The sequence below is a fragment of the Leuciscus leuciscus genome (genome assembly GCF_965113295.1).
Source record: "Leuciscus leuciscus genome assembly, chromosome: 17".
Taxonomy (NCBI): Eukaryota; Metazoa; Chordata; class Actinopteri; order Cypriniformes; family Leuciscidae; genus Leuciscus; species Leuciscus leuciscus.
Genome location: NC_138741.1, coordinates 26,113,844 through 26,133,759, shown reverse-complemented (window position 1 = coordinate 26,133,759; position 19,916 = coordinate 26,113,844). Strand labels below are relative to the sequence as shown.

The following is a 19,916-nucleotide window of genomic DNA, read 5'->3' as shown; positions in this document are numbered from 1 at the left end:
TACTTCTTCTGGTTCTGACTTCTTCAGTTCCTCCTCCTCGCCTTCTTTGCCTTCCCCATCCCCATCCCCATCATCTTCATCACTGCTGGAGGATTCAAGAATCTCGCTCAAGTCCACTTTCCAGCTGTCAGGGACCTGTCTGGCTTGTAGAAAGACCTGTGCTGCTTCAAACCCTGGTAACAGAAAAAAAACACAGACACAAGAAAGAGTGTTTGAGAGATAAGACTGTAAAACAGTCAAGTCATTAGAGGTCAGCTGATCTTGGGTCTCATACCTTTCTTGAGTGAGTATTCAGGTTTAGAGAGGGTGTCAATGTTTACTTCCTGAACATCTTTGCGTGCCACGGTGTGACTGCAGAACAAAAACAGTGATAAATCAGATATAGAATAGTAACAACATGAATATGTTTCTGTTTCTTCTAATTAAAGAAAATGTATTATCACATTAAAAAGTAAAACATCTCTATTACAGATCCCATGAAATTCCTTAATGAGCAAAGCTATCAGATAAAATAAAGACTACAATGTTAATTTTTACTTCATGGGTTTTGTAAATGTCAAAGCTACTTTTCAATGCTACTCACAATTTGGAATCAGCAAATGATCTCACTAAACATTGGTCCTTTTTGACAGTCAGGTCATCATTGCAGCTTGGAGATATCACCTTCAAAGAGGAAGAAAATATTAAAGATCTGAAGTTGAAACAGCAAGTCTTTAACTGTATAGAATACTTAGTCTGTATTCAATTATATTAATATCAGAACTGCCAATCTTCAGAGTTGTTAGTCTTCATTGACACATATCCAATCAGAAATATCTTAATTCTTTCCCTGCTAGCATATTTTAAAATAAAGTTGCCAGCCAGTGCATTTTTGTCAAAGGTCGGTTTCAGAAAAATCATCAAAACAACCTTTGCAACCCCCAAACAACAAACTGTAACAAGTACTTCCCAAAAGCAGCATTACAACATTTCAAGACTTGCTCTGTCTTTAAATAATGTTCTCATTTTGTTCCAAACCAATATACAGTTTTTGTGCAACTTTTTTTTAGGGTTTTACAGAGTACAATCTTTTCCATACAACCGTTTCAAACACTTTAACATTATCAGCAAACAACTTTCAGTCTGTTCCCCATACAAAGCTGTCGCATAAGTTCAGAATACTATTCTCACAAATCATAGAGACCGTGTTTAGTCTCTCTACGAATTTAACTTGTGTGCAAAATTGGAATATCAAAAAAAAAAATGCAAGGACTTGCACCTCAGCGCGCAAATGAAACACAATAAACCTGGTCATGTTAACATGGGTGGATGTCTGCTGTTTGGGAACGCAGTCATGTAAAACAGTTCTGGGAGGTAATTATACTGAACCACTAGAAGGAAGAATGTTCTCAGGCACTTCAGAATTACCTAAACAACATTTCAGATGCTGTGCAACGAGATCGCCCCACTGGTTAGTTCAGTTATGCCGTCCCATCGTGCAGTCACATGACTCTTGATGCGCATGAAATAATATTTGCTTCATTTTTAGAATTTATGTGCATCTTGGCGTTTCCATTCATTTTTTTTAAATGTGCTTTCACAAAATGCACATAAAAATAGGTGGACGGAAACATAGCTCGTCTCTCCAGCTGGATTTCAAATCCAAAAGTTAAAAGAGGTTTGTAAATGAATAAAGGACTCACCAAGACATAGTGGCAGGAATCACTATCAGACCCATTCTGAATGCAAGCAACTTTCCCCAAAAGATCATCACTAAGCCTTCTCCTGTCGTCGTCGTCATCTTCACTCGATGAAGACTCCTTCTCATCTTCTGCGCTGCATTTCATCAAACAGAGCACTAATGTTTGAAACATGTTCCCTTTTCACATTAAAACACTGACCAGAAAACTGTATTTTTGCATGTAGGAAAATAAATAAAATAGACAGGGTTCGTACACATTTCTAACAATAAATTTCCATGACTTTTGAGGCAAATATTCATGACTAACGTTCCATGAAATGTCGTACATGTAAAATAAGAATAAAAATCCATGTTAAAATTTCTCAATCACAGCATCTCTCAACTAATTAATGACAAGCTATGTGCTTTATTAAAAAGTAAACGCTGTAAGACAGTTAGATAAAATACTGTGTCTGACCCTCAGAACTCCACTGTGTAGCAACAGATTAACATACATCTGAGGCAACAATGTAAAATAAGTAAATAAAAGTGTCCAGTAAACACCGACAGTAACTTTTCAAGGTGGCAGTACCAGAGACAAACTTTTGGAATACAATATTTGGTAACTAAGAAGATTTTAAAACAGCTTTGCCTACTATTTACCATTAATCTCACAGGATAACCTTCAATCAACAACAAGATAGCGTCCCTATTTGAATTAGCCCAAAACATTAGTTTATTTTTTCATTTATGCAATTTACACCAAGTACAAACTGCAACTGCCAGACGCTACCCCATGCCAGGGTCCGAAATGAACTTTTCCATTAGGAGGACCCTTGCAATTGATTTCCAGGGGCTTTTTCCCCCCTTCATTAGTGCAATTTTTATGATTACCTGTTGTTGTCTTTTGTGTCAAAAACTTAATCAATTACTTAAATCAATCAGAATACTATATAGACTTACCAATAACATTTTATCATTAACAAAAGCCATCTTTACACTACAAAAGTGGAACAGAAGCTCCCTCTGAAACAGCATAAATGTTTATTTACACAAACTGTTTAATGTTACTCATAAATTATTAAATTAACAAGAACTACAGGGTCATTATTGTCAATAAATGCTCTTGATATTGTAATAATGATTATTAATGCAGATTAATAGAATACATAAAAGTTATTGTGTTTGGGGAAGATGCATGTCATGTTCAAATAAAACAATCTAAGAACAGTTAAGTTAAATTATGACTAAATCTTATCAGCATGATGAATAAATTATATTAACTGGAATAAACTGTATACAGAAAGGGAGCAGCGAATGTGACCGATCGTGAAGCCGTCCATAACTTAGGTCTAGCGCAAGTTTAAGTACTCACACGCACTCCCGTTGAAATTACAGAAGCTGACTACACTGCGACATGAATCTCTTACATCGAATCTGCACTTTGTTGTTTATGATGGGACAATTTGCGAGTTTCAGTCAGAGCGCGCGCACTGAACGAAACTCTTCGTTTCAGCAATGACTAACCTGAACGCCTCTGATTGATTGGCCACCACATTCATAAGCTCAACAGAAATGTGTGAGATTGGTTATAACGCTAAACGCCGCAAAAACAAACCTGATGGATAGCCGCAGTTGAATGGATCGAATGAACGTTAAATATTGTAGTTTGTTTAACCCGTATTATCACTTAAACATATATTCTATTATGTAAATATTTTGAAACAAATTTCCATGACTTCTTCAGGCCTGGATATTGCAATTTTTTTAAATTTCATGACTTTTCCAGGTTTTTCATGACCATACGAACCCTGATAGAAATAAAATAGAAAGTGGAATAAAAAAGCTAGAATAATGTTAATTCAAGCTCAAAAACAAACTGGGAATCATCAGTTTAAACACTGACTGAGGATGTAGGATCTAATTGTAGCAACAGCAAAGCAAGACTTTAGCCCCGTTCACACCGCTAGCGACATGCAGCTGCAAAGCAACATGATCCCATTCATTTCAATGGAGGGCCGGCGACAAGAGCGATAGTAACCGTTGGCGACAGAATGTGGGCGTGACAAGCGACGTGAGACACGCGACAAAAGTTCAGAAATTTCTACTTTATGCAAATGAGAAGCAAATTTCACGAGCAATAACCAATAGGAGTGAAGACTGTCAGTGAAGCTCACAGTCTCGAGTCTCGACTGCAGGCAAGACAGAACAGCGTTCCGGAGTGACTTCACTCTTTTATATGATTTGACTGTGTAACCACAAACATGGATATAATAAAATGCAAGAAAAATTATTTGTCAAATTCAAATGACGTTTTAGTAACTGTTGACAGTATGAGCGAGTTTAATTTGTAGATTGATCAATCGTTATTCTAGTTAATGATTTAATGCACTGAGGACTGCTGTGGTTAATATAACAACACTCTCCAACAGCATAACATTACTTTTAAATCTTTTAAGCCTAATTCCTCATCAGAACAGAATATCTTTGTTTTATACATCACTTGTGATTGTATTTTCTATAGACCTTATGCACCAGAGAAACAAGGGCGCAGACATCTTTAGAATATTGTCTTTTAACTTTATTCATTCATAAATATGCAAGATCGCTATGAAAATACAGACCGGAAGTCATAAGACAACGAGCGCAGCGCTGAAAAGGGGCGGGGCTACATAAGGTCTATAGATATGGTCAGACGTGCACTCTACCAATAACATTAGAGCGACAGCACTGGGAACGCACAGAAGCGACTACACAGTACCGAGACTACGACATACAGCGACAAAAATCGCTGGCAATGTGAACGGGGCTTCTGAAGTGCACTATAACAAGCTCAGTATGAATTTAGCCACTGCAATCAGAGATCATTTACAAACTAAAGTCTTAAACGTACATTAGCAAAAGCCTGTTTAAAATAAAGAAGGGATTTGAATGAAAGTGGGAAAATTATCATGTAAAACTAAGGACTGTTTTGGGTGCAAAACTGTGAAGAATACGAGGAATTAATCTAAGAATGATTTTCATATACACTTCATACATCTAGATAGCACAAAGAGGAAAGGACTGCAAATACTCACACTGCCTGAGAAGACCTTCTACCCCGATTTGTCTTCTTTCCAATGACTGGAGTGCCAAAGTGCTCTGGGTTAGTAAGGGGCAGTTGGTCCAAAGTCTGTTACAGAGAGAGATAGGCAGAAAAAAGAGAGAGAGAGAGAAAACCAGGGAAAAGTGTTAACCACAAGACACATGATGCAGATAACACCTCACACTAGATTTATTTTTTACATTTACCTCACTCTCTGCAAAATGTCTTTCGCCTTTAAGACACAGTGACGTTCTTCTAAGGGTTTTCTCATCACCGTCATCAAAAACTGCAATGACCATGCGAGGAAAAAAAAAATTAAAATGTAAATGACAAGTTTAGTTTACTGAAGATCAATTATAGGGCCTAAGAGTGGTACTATATGTGCAATTCATTCTAGGGAGATTTAGTCAGCTGTGTCTGTACGTACCCACAGTGTACCAGCTGGCATCTGTGAGTTTGCTGATGACAGCTTCGCTAAGTCCACCCTCTGGGCTCTTCACTTCCACTGTTGAGCCAACCTGAGACCAGAGATGCAGAACACATCATTGCACTACCTAACTTTCTGTGCAATAAACTGCTGTGACACAAATACGACAAATTTCAAACAGAGTTCAGTTAAAAAAAAAAATTCTACAACTTTTCTTGTTTTAGAATTAAACATTGTCTATGAGCTACAATATATACAATATTTTGCCTCATAAGAGTGCACAAGGTGCTCAGTTTCTTTAAACATTCCAGTCATGACCATAAGTTCATTTTCTCAGTTCACTCTGCAATAACAGTTGTGGGGAAAAGTTCATTTTGAACATGGCTACAACTAAGCAGTACCTTCTAGTAAATATTGCATGTGCAAGACAAAACATTTATAAAAAGCATTATAGGAAAATTGATTTAACTGAATTGAAGTCAGTGTCTAAAATAAAAAGTCTCTCTTACCCTTAAGGGTCCTTTGACTTGGTCATCTTGGACAACTTGTGAGGTGCTGTCTCCTTTAAGCATAACCTACAAACAAAAAAAACAAAAAAAAATGTTAAGAGCACCAAAGCATGAAGGTGAGAGTGACATGGACGGTAAGACAGTAACCATCCAGCTCAGTGAAGGTGAAGTAATCTGGTTATGTAACAGATGGCATTTTCTTCATGATCTCTCTCAAACAAGCTTCTTAGTGAGCGCCTACATACAATGTAAAGAGGAACTATTTCCTTGTAATCAAACTTGAGAATGTGCAACACAAACTTCAGGTATGTGTTACTCAAGGCTGTCATGTTTCACTAGGTTAAAGTACCAGCACAAACCAAGACCTTGAGAGAAAACAAAACATTGATGACGTACAACGAGATCTCGCAAAAATGCCAGTATGTGGATTAACCCTAAAACAACACACTTGTGATTGGTAGGTGCTGATAAAAATTAAGCCATTTGTAAGCTTACTGTTAGACTACTCTATTTGAAAAGATGGATGTACTGCACAGCCGAAGTTTGAATTGTGTGCAGAGATAGTTCACAAAGCAGGATTATTAGGTGGTTTTCCTTTGGCCTGCTACATTACTGAAGCTTGCAGTGTAAAATGCACCAAACACTTCTGCATAAAAGCAACATAACCCTTTTATATAAACAAATCTCTGCATTGTCACCAACAGAAAATGACACTTGGAAAACTTTGTTTATCCTCTATGTCATCTGACACTGGCTTGACATAAGCCGCATGTGTACTCTGAACTTTCACTTTTCACATTTTTTTTTTAACTAATATATAAAGCTCAAAGATGATTGTTAGCTGAAAACACACATCGAGGACTATTTAAAAGGGACAAAGTTTTGACAGTATACATTTCAAAGTGATAAATAGTATGAGGCTAATTTCAACTGCTTGATTTACCATCACAAAATGTAAACAATTGTATTACCTGGGGAAATACTTCAAATATACTTGCATACATTTTACATCCAACTGTATCCACATGCATACAGTATACTCAAGTAAAGCAATATACTAAATAGCAAACCTCAACAACTTAATTGATTACGTCATCGCAAAATATAAACTATATCATTAAAGTGTGACTATAAGGAATTAAGATCATATAAACAGTAAGCAAATGAATTGCTGTAAAGCTACTTTGAAAATGTGTATTGTGAAAAGCGCTATACAAATAAAATTGACTTGCATGATGAATACATACTTATATCAGACAGATTAAACGTACCTTAACTTTCACCATGCGTTTAACAGTCTTGATTTTTGCCTCGCAGAAGGCACCGCGGTACTTTGCGCTCACATCCGTCCCCACAGTCAGGTAGGCAGGTTCATCTGCTACCTGTGAACAGTGTAAATATTATTAAGGTGCATAGACAGATTCATACCAACACTTGCTCTTTGCACGGTCACGGTTATGAAAAGCATGAGCAGAAACATCTAAGAATACTTTAAGGAACAGCACTTAAGTGTTGTGAAAAGTACTATCTTGGTTATTCAGAAAGCACTTATAGAGACTGACTACCTCAATCATTGAACTACTGAGCTTCTCTGATCATCCTTGGTCAGCTATTCTACAAAAAACCCATCCATGTGTGATTTATTCATTTAAGTGTGTTGTTCCAGATGCTTGCTGGGCTTCATTTAGGGAGGCGTCGCCTATCAGAACTGCAGAGACTCACCTTCATCTTGATGGCTATTTGAGGGAGTCCAGCTCGATTGGTTTCGACTGCTGAAACAGAACAACACACAAGCAGAAAGAAACAGTCACGATCTGGCGCCATGTGCTAAAAAAAAACGTGTCATATGTATGTGTGTGAAGAATTTGACAGCACAACACAAACACACAGAACAGAGAAAATGCTAAAGGAGCTAACGCAGCTAGCCACTTCTCGTCCTTATCCCTTTCAAAATGATCAAATAAACAAGACCAACCCATCAAAACAAAGCCTTAACTGCCTCACCGTGACTTTACCTCCAATCTGAGACACTTACGATGTCTTGATGATGTAAAAACAAAGCACGGAGTCACTGAAGGAAAACATAACCCCTTCAAACCCTGCGTGTTTCCTTCCCGCTTCACTCACTGTGTGTGTGTGTGTGTGTGTGTGTGTGTGTGTCACGTCGCCATCATAGCTCACACACCGTCCTGCACCATGTCAGCCCCTCCACCATCCACTAACCCCCGTTTTCCCTCACTTAACACTGTATTTACCGAAGTATCTGAGTTCGAAGAACGTCAAACTGACAGTTATGATGTTTATTGACGCCTGTCAATCAAATTGTGACGGTTGAGCTAAATATAGTGAAGCTGTTATGGCGATTTAAATAGTTCTTCGGGTTAGTTCCGCAACAATATGTGAGACGACTTTTCCCTTCAAACTGAGTTATAAGTTTTTGACTATAAAGTGATCGGTTTTGAGTGGTTAGTTTAAGTAAAAGTCGTCGGGTAAAATCTGTGAGAAAACAAGCCGACTAGATGTGACTAGGCTTTGCCATTCAATTTTTTTTCTCTCTTCGTCGCCTAAATACCTTCGCTGGAAACCACGGGAAAACGGCAAATATGACTGGATTACTTTCAGACTAGCGGGTTTAAATGAGACACGCGTGGATATACGGGTTTACTGACGCAAAATCGGTGTTTGAATGTTGTATGGAAATATATATGTGTACTTACATGCTCCTATATGACTGCTTCAGCTCAGCATTCGACTAGGTTGCAAAGGCATAGACGAAATAACAAGCTGTTGAGCTGAGGTTGTGTTTCTCGGATCCCTATTGGCTGCCGGGGCCACAGTGAGCAAATTCAGAACATTGCCATTGGCTGACTGCTAGGCGAAATTCTATTGGTTAGTCTGAAGCGCGAAACCTGATTGCGGAGTACGAAAGCGGCGCTGCGAATAACGCTTTCTCATTGGTTTTCTTTGAGTCGCACTCTTTGCGAATACAACAAATCCATCCTGGTCCCCGATTGGCTACTTGTTTCCTGTTCTGCGTTGTCCACGGTTCTGATTGGTCGAATTGAGTCAGATGCGTCCCGTCAGCGACGCCCATTGGCTGGGAAGGGTGCATGGGAACGGAGCTTCATTTCAGAGGGAAAGCCTCTGCTCAGTCTGCGCATGTCGAGGTGAAGAGAACATTCGCCATTTTGTACCCAACGTAATTATTTTCGCATTCTGGACTCGGAGCCCGTGAGATTTCGCGGTGAGCCCCGTGACTTTTTTGCCTGCTTTTCTACTCAGATCGAATAACCTCAGCATCGATTTAAATTAAATTTGTTCTTTATGTGATTTGTATTACAAATATTTTAACAAATAATAGTTTTAATGCCGTCGTGTAGAAAAGGTCAATTGAAGGCAACGGTAATGGCGTCTTTATGTCGATGCTGTTAGAGAGCGTCTGGCGTCATGGGTTTGTGGACCACGTGACCGGAACAGAGCGTCATAGTAAGCATGTGTGTGTCACGTTAGATACAAATTTAATGACACCTGCGTGGTTTCAAATTATGCATTAGATTGTCACTGAAATGCTCGTTTTACTCTAACGATATTGAAGCATTATGATTGTGAATCAGAAGTGCGATTTTCACTGTTAATGTTTGTTTATGATGGATATTAAGGATTTTATGTTGTGTTTGATTCAGTGTCGATATACATCAGCGACTGGACCAGTAGAATCTTATGTTTAAGAGGTATTTATTGTATAAACAGGATCAGAAAATAATTTATACTTGTGCAATGTTGATCTAGTTGTGTATTATATCTGTGTATCTTGTTTAATCAATAAATCTGTCAGTTTGCCTATGCATTAATCAGCCTGTAAATTAATCTATAAGCACACATTACATAATACATCTATGAGACCGTTTTAAAGTAACATTAATTTCAAACTCTACTTTCCAAATAAGAGGTGGTCAGCAACACATAGAGCTAAAAATAGAGGTCACGTGCAAAGCTTTGGCCTCAAAGGCCATAAAAACGACACAAAGCTCCCACAATTGTCTATGCACTGCGAGTCTAACGTTTGGATTATGTTTTTCATAAGCTTTGATCAAAAGGCATCTGCTGAAATATTTTAAATTTAGTTTTGTAGAAACCCTGAGAGATAATTCTCTCTCAAATGTTTTTATCCCTTTCTTTCTGTAATTTCATTATTTTGATGGCTTTGCTATTAATCTAAAATGTGTAAATTAGTAATAATAATGAATGTGCAGGTGTACCCAAACTCTTGACTTCTAGTGTACATCACAGTGCTATACATCAGTGTTACCCTCAGAACTGCTGTAATGGAAAGTATGTTCCTTAAAGTTAAAGACCTAGTCACTTTTGTTTTAACTGCAATACTATATCATGCATGCATGCTTGGGTTACAGTGTCATGGATGGCAATTTTAAAAAGTAAATTATAATGTACTGGGATTGCTTTGAGGCTCCATATGCTAGAGGCTGGCACAACTAAGCTAACCATTAACTCAGGGTCAAATCCTCGCAGCGTATTGCAGATGAACTGTTTATTTACACACCAGAATGCATAATGTCTTAAGTGCCTTATGTCCAACCTAGTAATATACACATTCTCTAGACAGGGTGTGCATAAATATCAATCAATGACGCCGCAGGTTTTCTGAAAGAGAAGGTGGATCCTTTGTCTAAGCTTGCTGCCCAACTAATGAATGGTTATTATGCCAATTTAGGATTCTGAATCAGAGCTTCTTTCAGTTTTATAAATCGTATTTATTGTTAAGTTTGAAACCCACAAAACGTAGGACTACATTAGTCCATTAGAAAACATAAAAAACATTTTATTGTCTGCAGTCAAGTTGAGAGTTGCCAGAATGTCTGAAACATGGTATACAGTCAGTGAAGTGGAAAAACAGAGAGGTTTGCAACACCGCGTTTACATGTTGTCCTCATCAGAGTCATCTTCCTCCTCCAGGGATTCCTGTCAGGAAAGACATGTGACAATTAGCCAACACTGAAGAGAGCTTTTGTTATATTATAACTATTACCAGAGGAACAGTTACTTACTTTAGCGTATTTCTCCGCCTCCTCTTTGATGTCTTTCGGGACAAGCTCATGCTTTCCTTTGGTGACTAATAAGAGGGACAAAAATACATATTAATAAAACCATTCCTTTTACTTTTGATACACCATTAAATCAGAGATAAAAATAAAAGAATCGGGTGGCATGTTGAATCACACGCCAACATCTAAAAGGTACTAGAAGTGTAACAATATAAGCAATACTACTATTGTATTATAATCTTAATGTGAAAACATTTCCAACCTTAAAAATGGACAGAAAACAGTTACAATATAATAAACAACAAAACGATGAAAGGGGTTTTATGAGAAATGCAGCACTGAACACAAATGCGGTAGAGGAAAACTGAAAGGAAGTTTTAAGTATTACAAATATTTTCCTAAAAACTCAGATTCAGTAAAGGCTGCATTTACACTGAAAGTCTTAGGCTAATGCACAGATATGATCTTTTGACCATATTCGTATTTTTTTGTGGTCCCGCTTGTTTACATTCACTTTAGACACGACTGGTATCTGTTATCTGTGTTTACATTTTATCCCCGCCAAAATAATTCTGTCGGTGATCGCTTTACATGGTTGACCCTTGGGTTTTGAATGGCCTTACTAAAATGCTTTTACAATTCATTTTGGGTGGGTGGCCATGATTATTTGGCAACATGGATAAGTTAAAAGCTGTCATGGAACGTTTGAACAGATATAGACCAGAAAATAGCAGTAATTTTCACTTGTTATTTTAAATCACATATGGAAGAGGCTCAGAACGGATACAAAAAAAAATCGGATCTCTTGCTGATTTTTGTGTTTACACGTGTGCAACAAATTCCGATCTGTGTCAGATAGGAGTAAATAAAAACAGATTATTTAAGTTAAATTCACAATAGATTGAGTATTAGAATATAAAAGCCTGTCATTACCTTCTCCAACCCAGCTAAGCTCCAGCTCAAAGGCTTTGTCTTTCACCTCATCATGAACGATATAGATACTGAGAAGAGATGACAAAACACACACACGCAAATAGTTATAAAATGTACAAATATAAAATGTTTAATTAGATATGCCATGTTACAGGCTAAATGTTTTATTCAGGGCTCCCACAATCATGAACAGCTTAGAAACAGATTTTTTAAATTTTAAGATCTGGAAAAGTCACTGACAAGAATTTCTTTATTGTGTATTATTTATGCTCTGATATAAATTATAAATATACTGGTTAGAATTTTTTGGAGTGCAATCTCAATAAGATGATTTAAAGGGATGGTAAGGAGTAAAATCAACCTAGGGTCCTTTGCACCATGACCTCGAGCCAAACACACTTTAAAAAAAATTTTTTTTAAGTGTTGACAACTAATAATTGTTGCAAACTGGTACTACCAACAAAATATTAGTGCATTCCTGGAACTGGGCATCGTTACACTACATCCTTATGCATCACTTTCTGCCAGGACTTTTACGGGCTTTTCCCAAAACCCTGAAGTGATGTCGACGTCCGGGTTAGCACTAGCATGCTTATTTGTTATTTAAATAAACTCCTGATGTACTTACAAACTTTCCAATGCCTCGTTTTATGAGTACAGAACTATTTGTACTACTGTAGAAGTTTGGTACCATTCGGGGCATTATTAGTGGGGTAATTTACGAGATACAGCCTAGGATCCATTAGCGCCTCCACTAAGCGATTCGGCTGATATCTCTAAATAAGCTCTAACTTTAATAATGTTAAACCAAGGGTAAAAAAGCTTCTGGGGGGTGTTTGGCTCGAAGACATGGTGCAAAGGACCCTTGGTTGAAATTACTCCGAACCATCCCTTTAACGTTTAAAGTGTGTATGCAGTAACCCATCAATGCCAGAGAAAAGTCATTTAAACTGACTGGTCAAAAGGTGTGGGAACCCTGTTCATTTGTAGCCAACATTATTGTAAACTCAGCAACCTAACAGATAAGAAAACAATTCAGCTGACAAAACTCAATACTAGTAGTCCGACAGGTTTGCTTTCGTGGACCTCTACTGCTCTCTTGTGTTGGCTATGAATGATGCATTAGATTTTGAGGTCTTCTCCATTTTAAGTAAGAAACAAAACTCACATTTTTGCCACTTCCTTCACCAGTTCTCTGCAGGTCATTTCTTTCATCTGAAATAAAATAATTACAGGATTTAACCTTTACACGTTTAATCGCTTTAATCTGTTGACATTAACATGAAAACACTGCTAAAGGAATCTAGTTATGTAATTGATTTGAAATGCCAAATCTTCTGATGGCATAATGCTGTTATTTCTTTAAGACTGTTTTATATGATGTGGTCCCTGCAGTTCTGGAAGTAGCTGACTCTTGTTTGAACTTGTTTCAAAGAAAGACTGCCAAACATGCTTCCTCTAAACATCACAGCTGTACTGTTAGGGGTAAAGATCTAATGGAGTGTATGCTGACAAATAAAAGACAATAAGATGTAAATAAAACTTTCTGTACTACAACCCTGGAGATACTATGAACACTTGTAGATGTACACTACCGTTTAAAAGTTTGGGGACGGAAAGTCTCTTATGACCAAGGCTACACTTATTTGATCAAAAATGATGTAATATTGTAAAATATTACAATTTAACAGTTTTCAATTTGAATGTATATTTTAAAATGTAATTTATCCTGTGATGAAAAGCTGAATTTTCAGCATCATTAGTCACATGATCCTTCAGAAATCATTCTAATATGCTGCTCAAGAAACATTTATCAATGTTGAAAACAGTTGTGCTGCTTTTAATATTCTTCAGGATTCATTGATGAATATAAAGTTCAAAAGTACAGCTTTTATTTGAATTGCATATCTTTAGTAATGTGTCTTTACTGCAGCATTTGATCAATTTTATTCATTCTTGCTAAATAAAAGTATTCATTTACGAGCCTCAAACTTTTGAACAGTAGTGTAAGGCAAAACGTATGTGCTTATCTGAAAGCTCTTTATAAAATGATGAATATACCGACCCCTTTTCAGCGCTGCACTCATTTTGTTTTTGCTTGTTTCTTTCTTCCGGTTTGTATTTCCACAGCATGAAGTCAAGATCTTACGGATTAATGAATGAATCCGCTAGTTTTAAAATCTTCCCGGTCTACTTATGACCTCCTTCAAACATTACAATGCTCATGATAACTTTCGTTAACTCTTCAATAAGTAAATTCACTTCACCAGCTAATTACTCTTCGATGCCATATAAATATACACAGCTACCGCAACAATAGAAAAATGATAAATCACACAAAATTCTAAAGATGGCTACATGCTTGTTTCTCTGGTGCATAAGGTCTATATAATACATAACACATACCTGTAGTTTCTCAATTTCTGTCTTGGCAGCTTGCTTGGCTTTTCCAATCGCACAGCCCCAGTAACCCTAACAAACACAAAACAAAAATTAATGACAAAGGGAAATACCTGTACAGGAAGTCCAGGTTAATGAAAACAATGTACAATCTGCACTTTTTATTGCACTAATTCAGTTTGCGTGTATGCTGGACACATTTTAGCTGCTTTTCCATCGGTGGTCACTCCAACTTGACCACAAAGGTAACATTAAAGTTCTGTTACATTTGCACTTACATTTGGCTACAGAACTAGTTTCATGTAGCTACAATGTGCACATGTCTGTTCAGTCCACAGGACCGTAGGGTGTCCCATTTGTCATTGTAGGTTTCAGAAGGGTGCTCGCGAGTGCCCCTTTTGCAGCCCATAATAGCCCTCTACGCGCACTTTTGCTGAGCCCGCGCGAAAGCGAGCTCTGCAGAAAACGTCTATCCGACAGTCAAAGCGGCATTACGTCACGAAACTGTAGACTCTGAGAAAGACTGCAAGGGCTTAGTGTTCCATTTGGGACAGGGCCAAAGTGTGTCAAAGGCTGGTAGTGTGCGTTAGAGGGATAGTTCTCCCAAGAACGAACATTCTGTCATTTGCTCACCCTCATGTTGTTTTAAAGCCATACAAATTTTGTTCCTCGTCAAAACACAAATGAGGATATTTTCAATGAAATCTGAGAGATTTATAGCACGTGTCAAACTCTTCTCCTGGAGGGCCACTGTAAATGCCAATGTCACACTAAGAGGACCAGAACTAAATGTTTTTGGGGGTTTTTTGGTCTGGATCAAACGAATCACGAGAACTGAACTACAAGTGTGAACAAACCCTGTCCCTGAGAGATTTCAATCCCTCAATAGAGTGGTCCAGGTATGACGTCAGAACCCGGAAGCCTAATTTGCCGCTGGTTCATTCAAGATTTTCCCATGGGGTTTTATAATAGGGTTTTTGAATTTATGAGTAAAATTAATTCTGTGGTAAACACAACTTGACGATACTTTGACGTTTTGTTCTACAACGTAAACTGCACACACAATCACACCCCAAACTGTATTATCTAGTTACTTGTTCATTTTCAAACATGAACATAACTGCTTCAAATTTCCTGTTTCACAATGGGTGTGTGTTAGCCTGGATGCCAGCCGAACTTAGCCCTGCCCAGAACATTTGAGGTTGGGAAGTTCGGTCTGGACTTGATCCGTTGTGGAGCAACTATGCTCGAACCAGAGCTGTTCGGACCAATCAAATTGTCAGGGCGGGCTTTATACGATGATGAACAGATGATCAACAATAACGTAATCATCCACGTCACCAAAGCGCTTGGGTTGCAATAAGATTTGTTTGCTGTATTGTCGAGTTCTAAGCCTAAACGGAGAACTTGTTCGTATATGCATTCCCCCTTACTATTTCTCTCAAAAATGATGATCGTGTTGGTAAGTACTCCGTGTATCCTTAAATTCTTTTTACAACACTGGCAAAGATCGTTTACACTCATCTTCTTCTTCTACTTCTTCCAGTGTGCGTGCAGTTGAGTCACTTACTCCGTTGCTCTGATTGGTTGTAGGTCTATCCAATTGAGTGCAGAGGCATTTTCTTTACTGGTTCGGTTGAAACACGCCCCATAATCACAGCCCAATGGAGCAGTATCAGACTCATATTCTGACTAGAATCTGAGTATGACGACGTCAGGCTAAAGGCTGATTTATACTTCTGCGTCGGACCTACGCCGGAGCCTCTACGCTGTAGGCAACGCGTTGGTTTTCATTTATACTTCTGCGTCGTTGTCCGCGTTGACGCGCAATTACACTTGCAGAGGGAGCATGTGAAACCCGAGGGAGGGGTCCTAGCAGACCAATCACAGCGCTTGCGTCCGCGTAGAGTTGACGCGTTGTTACATTTTTGGAGAGGTGCACGTCAGGGTACGCGCGCTACACACAACCTACGATGTAGCTACAGCGTGAGTTCGACGCAGAAGTATAAATTGGGCTTTAGTGTGTGTAATTTACATTGTAGAACAAAACATCAATGTATAGTCAAGTTATGTTTACCACAGGTTTTATTTTACACATAAATCCCCCCCCCCCCCCCCCCCCAAAAAAACATTAAAAAACCCCATAGCAAAATCTCGAAGGAACCAGCAGCGAATAACCTCGGATTTCCACCAATTCCAGAGCGGCTGCGGATCGGCTCCGTGCTCCTTCAATACCCACCAGGTCCGGATTTGTTGCGGAATGGCTGCGGCCATGACTGACAGCTGAGGTCACAAGGACCCACGAGATCTCGCGAATTCACGTATGATCGCACGATATCAAGTGCTGAATTGCTGCGGAGCTCTCCGGCATCCGGCAAAAATAGAAGCTCTGCGTATCTGCTCCAGAGGGCTGTGGATCGCCGGAGTCGGAACGCAGCTGTTCCGCATTCAGTGAAAATACACACATTGACTTTAATGGAAACGTATTGACTCCGCCGCCGTTCCGGAGCGGATCCGCAGCCATTCCGCAGTTGGTGGAAATTAGGGGTTAGACTTCCGGGTTCTTCTGACGTCATACCTGCACCACTCTATTGAAAGTCTGTTCACCCACTTTAAAACATTCACAAAGAGATTGTACAAGAAATTAATCCTTTGAATCAAGTGGTTTAATCCAAGTCTCCTGAAGAGACATGGTCTCTTTATATAATGATCAGATTGAATTCAGTCTTTTATTCACATATAAACAATTGATTGGTGGAATATAAACAAAAGCTCAACCGAACCTGCTTGATGCGCAAGAACAAACCTCATTGGTTCTTGCAGAAGATCAAACGTGTGGCGTAACATGCAAAAATGAACCTCATCACCACATATGTTAATAAAAAACTAAATTCAATCTATTCATTATATAAAGCGATATATAAAGTGTCTCTTCAGAAGACTTGGATTAAACCGCTCAATTCATATTTTATATTGTATCTCTTTATGAACATTTTGAAGCATCAAAGGTTTGGGTGAACAGACTTTCAAAAGAGGGACAGAAATCTCTCAGATTTCATTAAAATATCTTCATTTGTGTATCGAAGATGAATGAAAATCTGATTGGTTTGGAACGACATAAGGGTGAGTAAATGATGATAGAATTTTCATTTTTGGGTGAACTTATTTATAATAGAACTCTTACGTATGAAATCCCAGAAGGGTCAACCATGTAGAGCTGTGGACCATCATCTTCATCATGAGATCCCAGAATGAAACTGACAGGTTAAAGAAAAATAAACAAGTTAAACACACTAATAAAAACAATATATATAAAAAAAGCTCTTCCAATATCTTATATAATAAATTTTTTACAGAAGGCCTACCTGCATCCAAAAGGCCTCACAGCGCTGTATAATGTGTAAGCATGGACATACATGGCCACTCTTTCTGCAAGATGCTGTTTGGATAATATTAGGAGGAGAGTAAATCAATGACCAGAATCTAATTTCGGACTGTTTTTATTCAAAGAATTTCCATTCTTTGTTTCACACACATTTGAATAATTTTAGAGTGAGAAAATGATTAACTGTGAATAAATGCAGGTACAGTGCTAATTTTTGGGTGATCTATTGCTTTAGTCTCTCTCTCTTACCTTCAGTGGGATGTCATGGCCATAATTGGAGCGGAAGTTTGACGCCTCTTCTCTGGCCACTTCAGAGAGAGATCGTGCATCTGCTAGAAGACCAGCCACAGCCTAGAAGACACAGAGACAGGGATTCATATATATGTAGAGGTTTACTCTATCATTCAAATGTTGTGAGACGGATTTTTTTTTTTATAAAGAAATTCATACTTTTATTCAGCAAGGATGCATTAAAAGTGACCGTAAAGAAAAGTATAATGTTAAAATATTTCCATTTCAGATAAATACTGTTTTCTAATTTTCTACTAAAATAATCTAGAAAATAATAATAAGAATATGTTTTATAACAATAAACAGAAGAATAAATCGTCATATTAGAATGATTTCTGAAAGATCATGTGACACTGAAGACTGGAGGAATGATGCTGAAAATTCAGCTCTTCACAGGAATAGATTACATTTTACAATATAATATAGCGGAAACCAGTTATTTTAAACTGTAATAATATTTCACAATATTACTGTTTTACAGATTTTTTTTCTAATCAAATAAATTCAGCCTTGCTGAGCATCAGATACTTCTTTCAAAAAATTTAAAAATAAATCTTATTTAAACTTTTTTGATCACCAGTGTAAAGGTTTAGGATGCACAATTTCCAAATAATCACATGGATGTAATTGCTTTTAAAGTACAATAAAGAAACCTAAGGAACCTTAGCATTTTAGGAGACACAATCTAATAATTCACTGCCATCAGCATAATCCAAGTATGTAAAAAATGTGAGTGTACTCAAGTTACTGAAGAAGATACTGTAAAATACTGAAAAATGATTAGAATCGGTTTAATAAACAACATGCTTAATGTTCTCACCATTCCAACGTGCCGATCAATATTGAAGATGCGTTTATTGGAGCCCTGCTCATACAACTTGGACAGCACCAACTTCTCTACGCCAAACACGACTCCATCTTTACAGCGGATGCCAATTGCTGTGCTGATGAACGATAAAAAAAAATGTGCACAAAATTATTACATTAATTCCCTTAATAAGAACTTCTAGTTTGATTAGACATCAACATAAAAACACAAATATTATATTACAGGTGTTATCATCACATTAAAATAAATGGAGTAAAGCCTTTCAGAGCAGCAAATTAAAATATGTCATGCTTCATTTACTTAATATGTATTAATATGAGTAATAATGGTTAATTAATTACCTGCTGTTTTCTACAGCCTTTATGGCATATTCCACCTGAAATACCCTTCCATCAGGAGAGAAGGTGGAGGCGGATAAATCATACTGGATGGGGGAGAAGAGAACCGCTGTCAAAATCATCGCTTGAGTTCATTTCATATAAATTAACAATTCAAATAGTTTTTAACCCCTGCAATAATAAAGACAAAGCTGAGCATCGATGAGGCTAAATAAATGTAGCGAAGCAGCTTTCGCAGTGCACATGAAATTTACTTTCACTTTGCCTCCTCAGTGACTTTTCATTTGAACTGCTATCATTCATTGTTATCGAGCAGTGACTCAGCAGGGGCAAAATAGAGCACAAAACGCACAACTAAACCATGTAAATAAAAATAGCTTAAGCTACTTATGTATGAAAACACTTTATTAACTTTAATTGAGTCGGAACTGAAGAAAACACACTAATATACAGATCCTGCACACTAGCAGTAGCTTATTAGCTTTAGCTTTAGAATGACACAGACATACACGCACTCCGTAATTAATCGCTCTTTCTGGATCAGATCTCATTCAAATACTGTGATACATTTTGTAGTAGTGAATCCACTCACCCCGGTCCCAATGGAGCTCATTTTGACTGACTGTGATCGACTATAAACGTTAAGTAAGTGTTCAGCATTAGCAGCCGCAGATTCTCTCTACAGCGCTTCGGCTCTCCGTCTGCAACCTGCAATCAACGAGCTCTGTGATTGGACACAATATCGACCAATCAGATGCTCTCGAAGGGCCAGAGCCGCAGTCTTTCACAATAAAAGTGGAATACTAAAAAAAAAGTTTTATTTTCTGAGATGTGAAGAACATTTGTCTTTAGAGCTAATGAAATATCTTTACATTTTCAGATTTTTCGAGTTAAATAATTTCAAAATAAACATACGAGAAGAAACATATAAGAAAAGATACCACTATGAAAACTACACACGAGTAGGCTACACAAAATAGTATGTATCCTCTTTTT

General features: G+C 37.7%; 2 protein-coding genes across 2 annotated transcripts in view; both read right to left on the bottom strand.

The window, feature by feature from the left end:
* Positions 1-8,505, bottom strand: part of arid4a (AT-rich interactive domain 4A) — a 31,888-nt gene extending 23,383 nt beyond the window's left edge. Inside the window, exons 1-11 of the mRNA XM_082142297.1 lie at positions 8,399-8,505; positions 7,404-7,453; positions 6,953-7,063; positions 5,682-5,747; positions 5,173-5,263; positions 4,952-5,031; positions 4,738-4,832; positions 1,683-1,815; positions 584-663; positions 275-351; positions 4-173 (exon numbers count right to left, since the gene is read on the bottom strand). Of these exons, the coding sequence (XP_081998423.1) occupies positions 4-173; positions 275-351; positions 584-663; positions 1,683-1,815; positions 4,738-4,832; positions 4,952-5,031; positions 5,173-5,263; positions 5,682-5,747; positions 6,953-7,063; positions 7,404-7,409 (909 nt within the window). The 5' untranslated portion in view covers positions 7,410-7,453; positions 8,399-8,505. The remainder of the gene's footprint in view (positions 1-3; positions 174-274; positions 352-583; positions 664-1,682; positions 1,816-4,737; positions 4,833-4,951; positions 5,032-5,172; positions 5,264-5,681; positions 5,748-6,952; positions 7,064-7,403; positions 7,454-8,398) is intronic.
* Positions 8,506-10,496: 1,991 nt separating this feature from the next.
* Positions 10,497-19,668, bottom strand: psma3 (proteasome 20S subunit alpha 3). The gene is made up of 11 exons (XM_082142371.1): positions 19,513-19,668; positions 18,924-19,006; positions 18,574-18,697; positions 17,712-17,813; positions 17,443-17,516; positions 17,262-17,334; positions 14,084-14,149; positions 12,846-12,892; positions 11,678-11,745; positions 10,748-10,812; positions 10,497-10,661 (listed from the first exon to the last, which is right to left on the bottom strand). Exons 1-11 carry the CDS (start codon positions 19,531-19,533, stop codon positions 10,617-10,619), a joined length of 768 nt encoding a protein of 255 aa, XP_081998497.1. The 5' UTR covers positions 19,534-19,668; the 3' UTR covers positions 10,497-10,616.
* Between the last annotated feature and the right edge of the window lie 248 nt (positions 19,669-19,916).

What these genes read in the sequence shown, in the direction of transcription:
- psma3 (XM_082142371.1), bottom strand. Translation starts at nt 19,533, where the DNA reads ATGAGCTCCATTGGGACCGGG. An exon ending in TTGATCGGCACGTTGGAATG is followed by an intron (nt 17,814 to 18,573) that starts GTGAGAACATTA and finishes TGTGTCTTCTAG; the next exon opens with GCTGTGGCTGGTCTTCTAGC. An exon ending in GTGAGGCCTTTTGGATGCAG is followed by an intron (nt 17,335 to 17,442) that starts GTAGGCCTTCTG and finishes TTAACCTGTCAG; the next exon opens with TTTCATTCTGGGATCTCATG.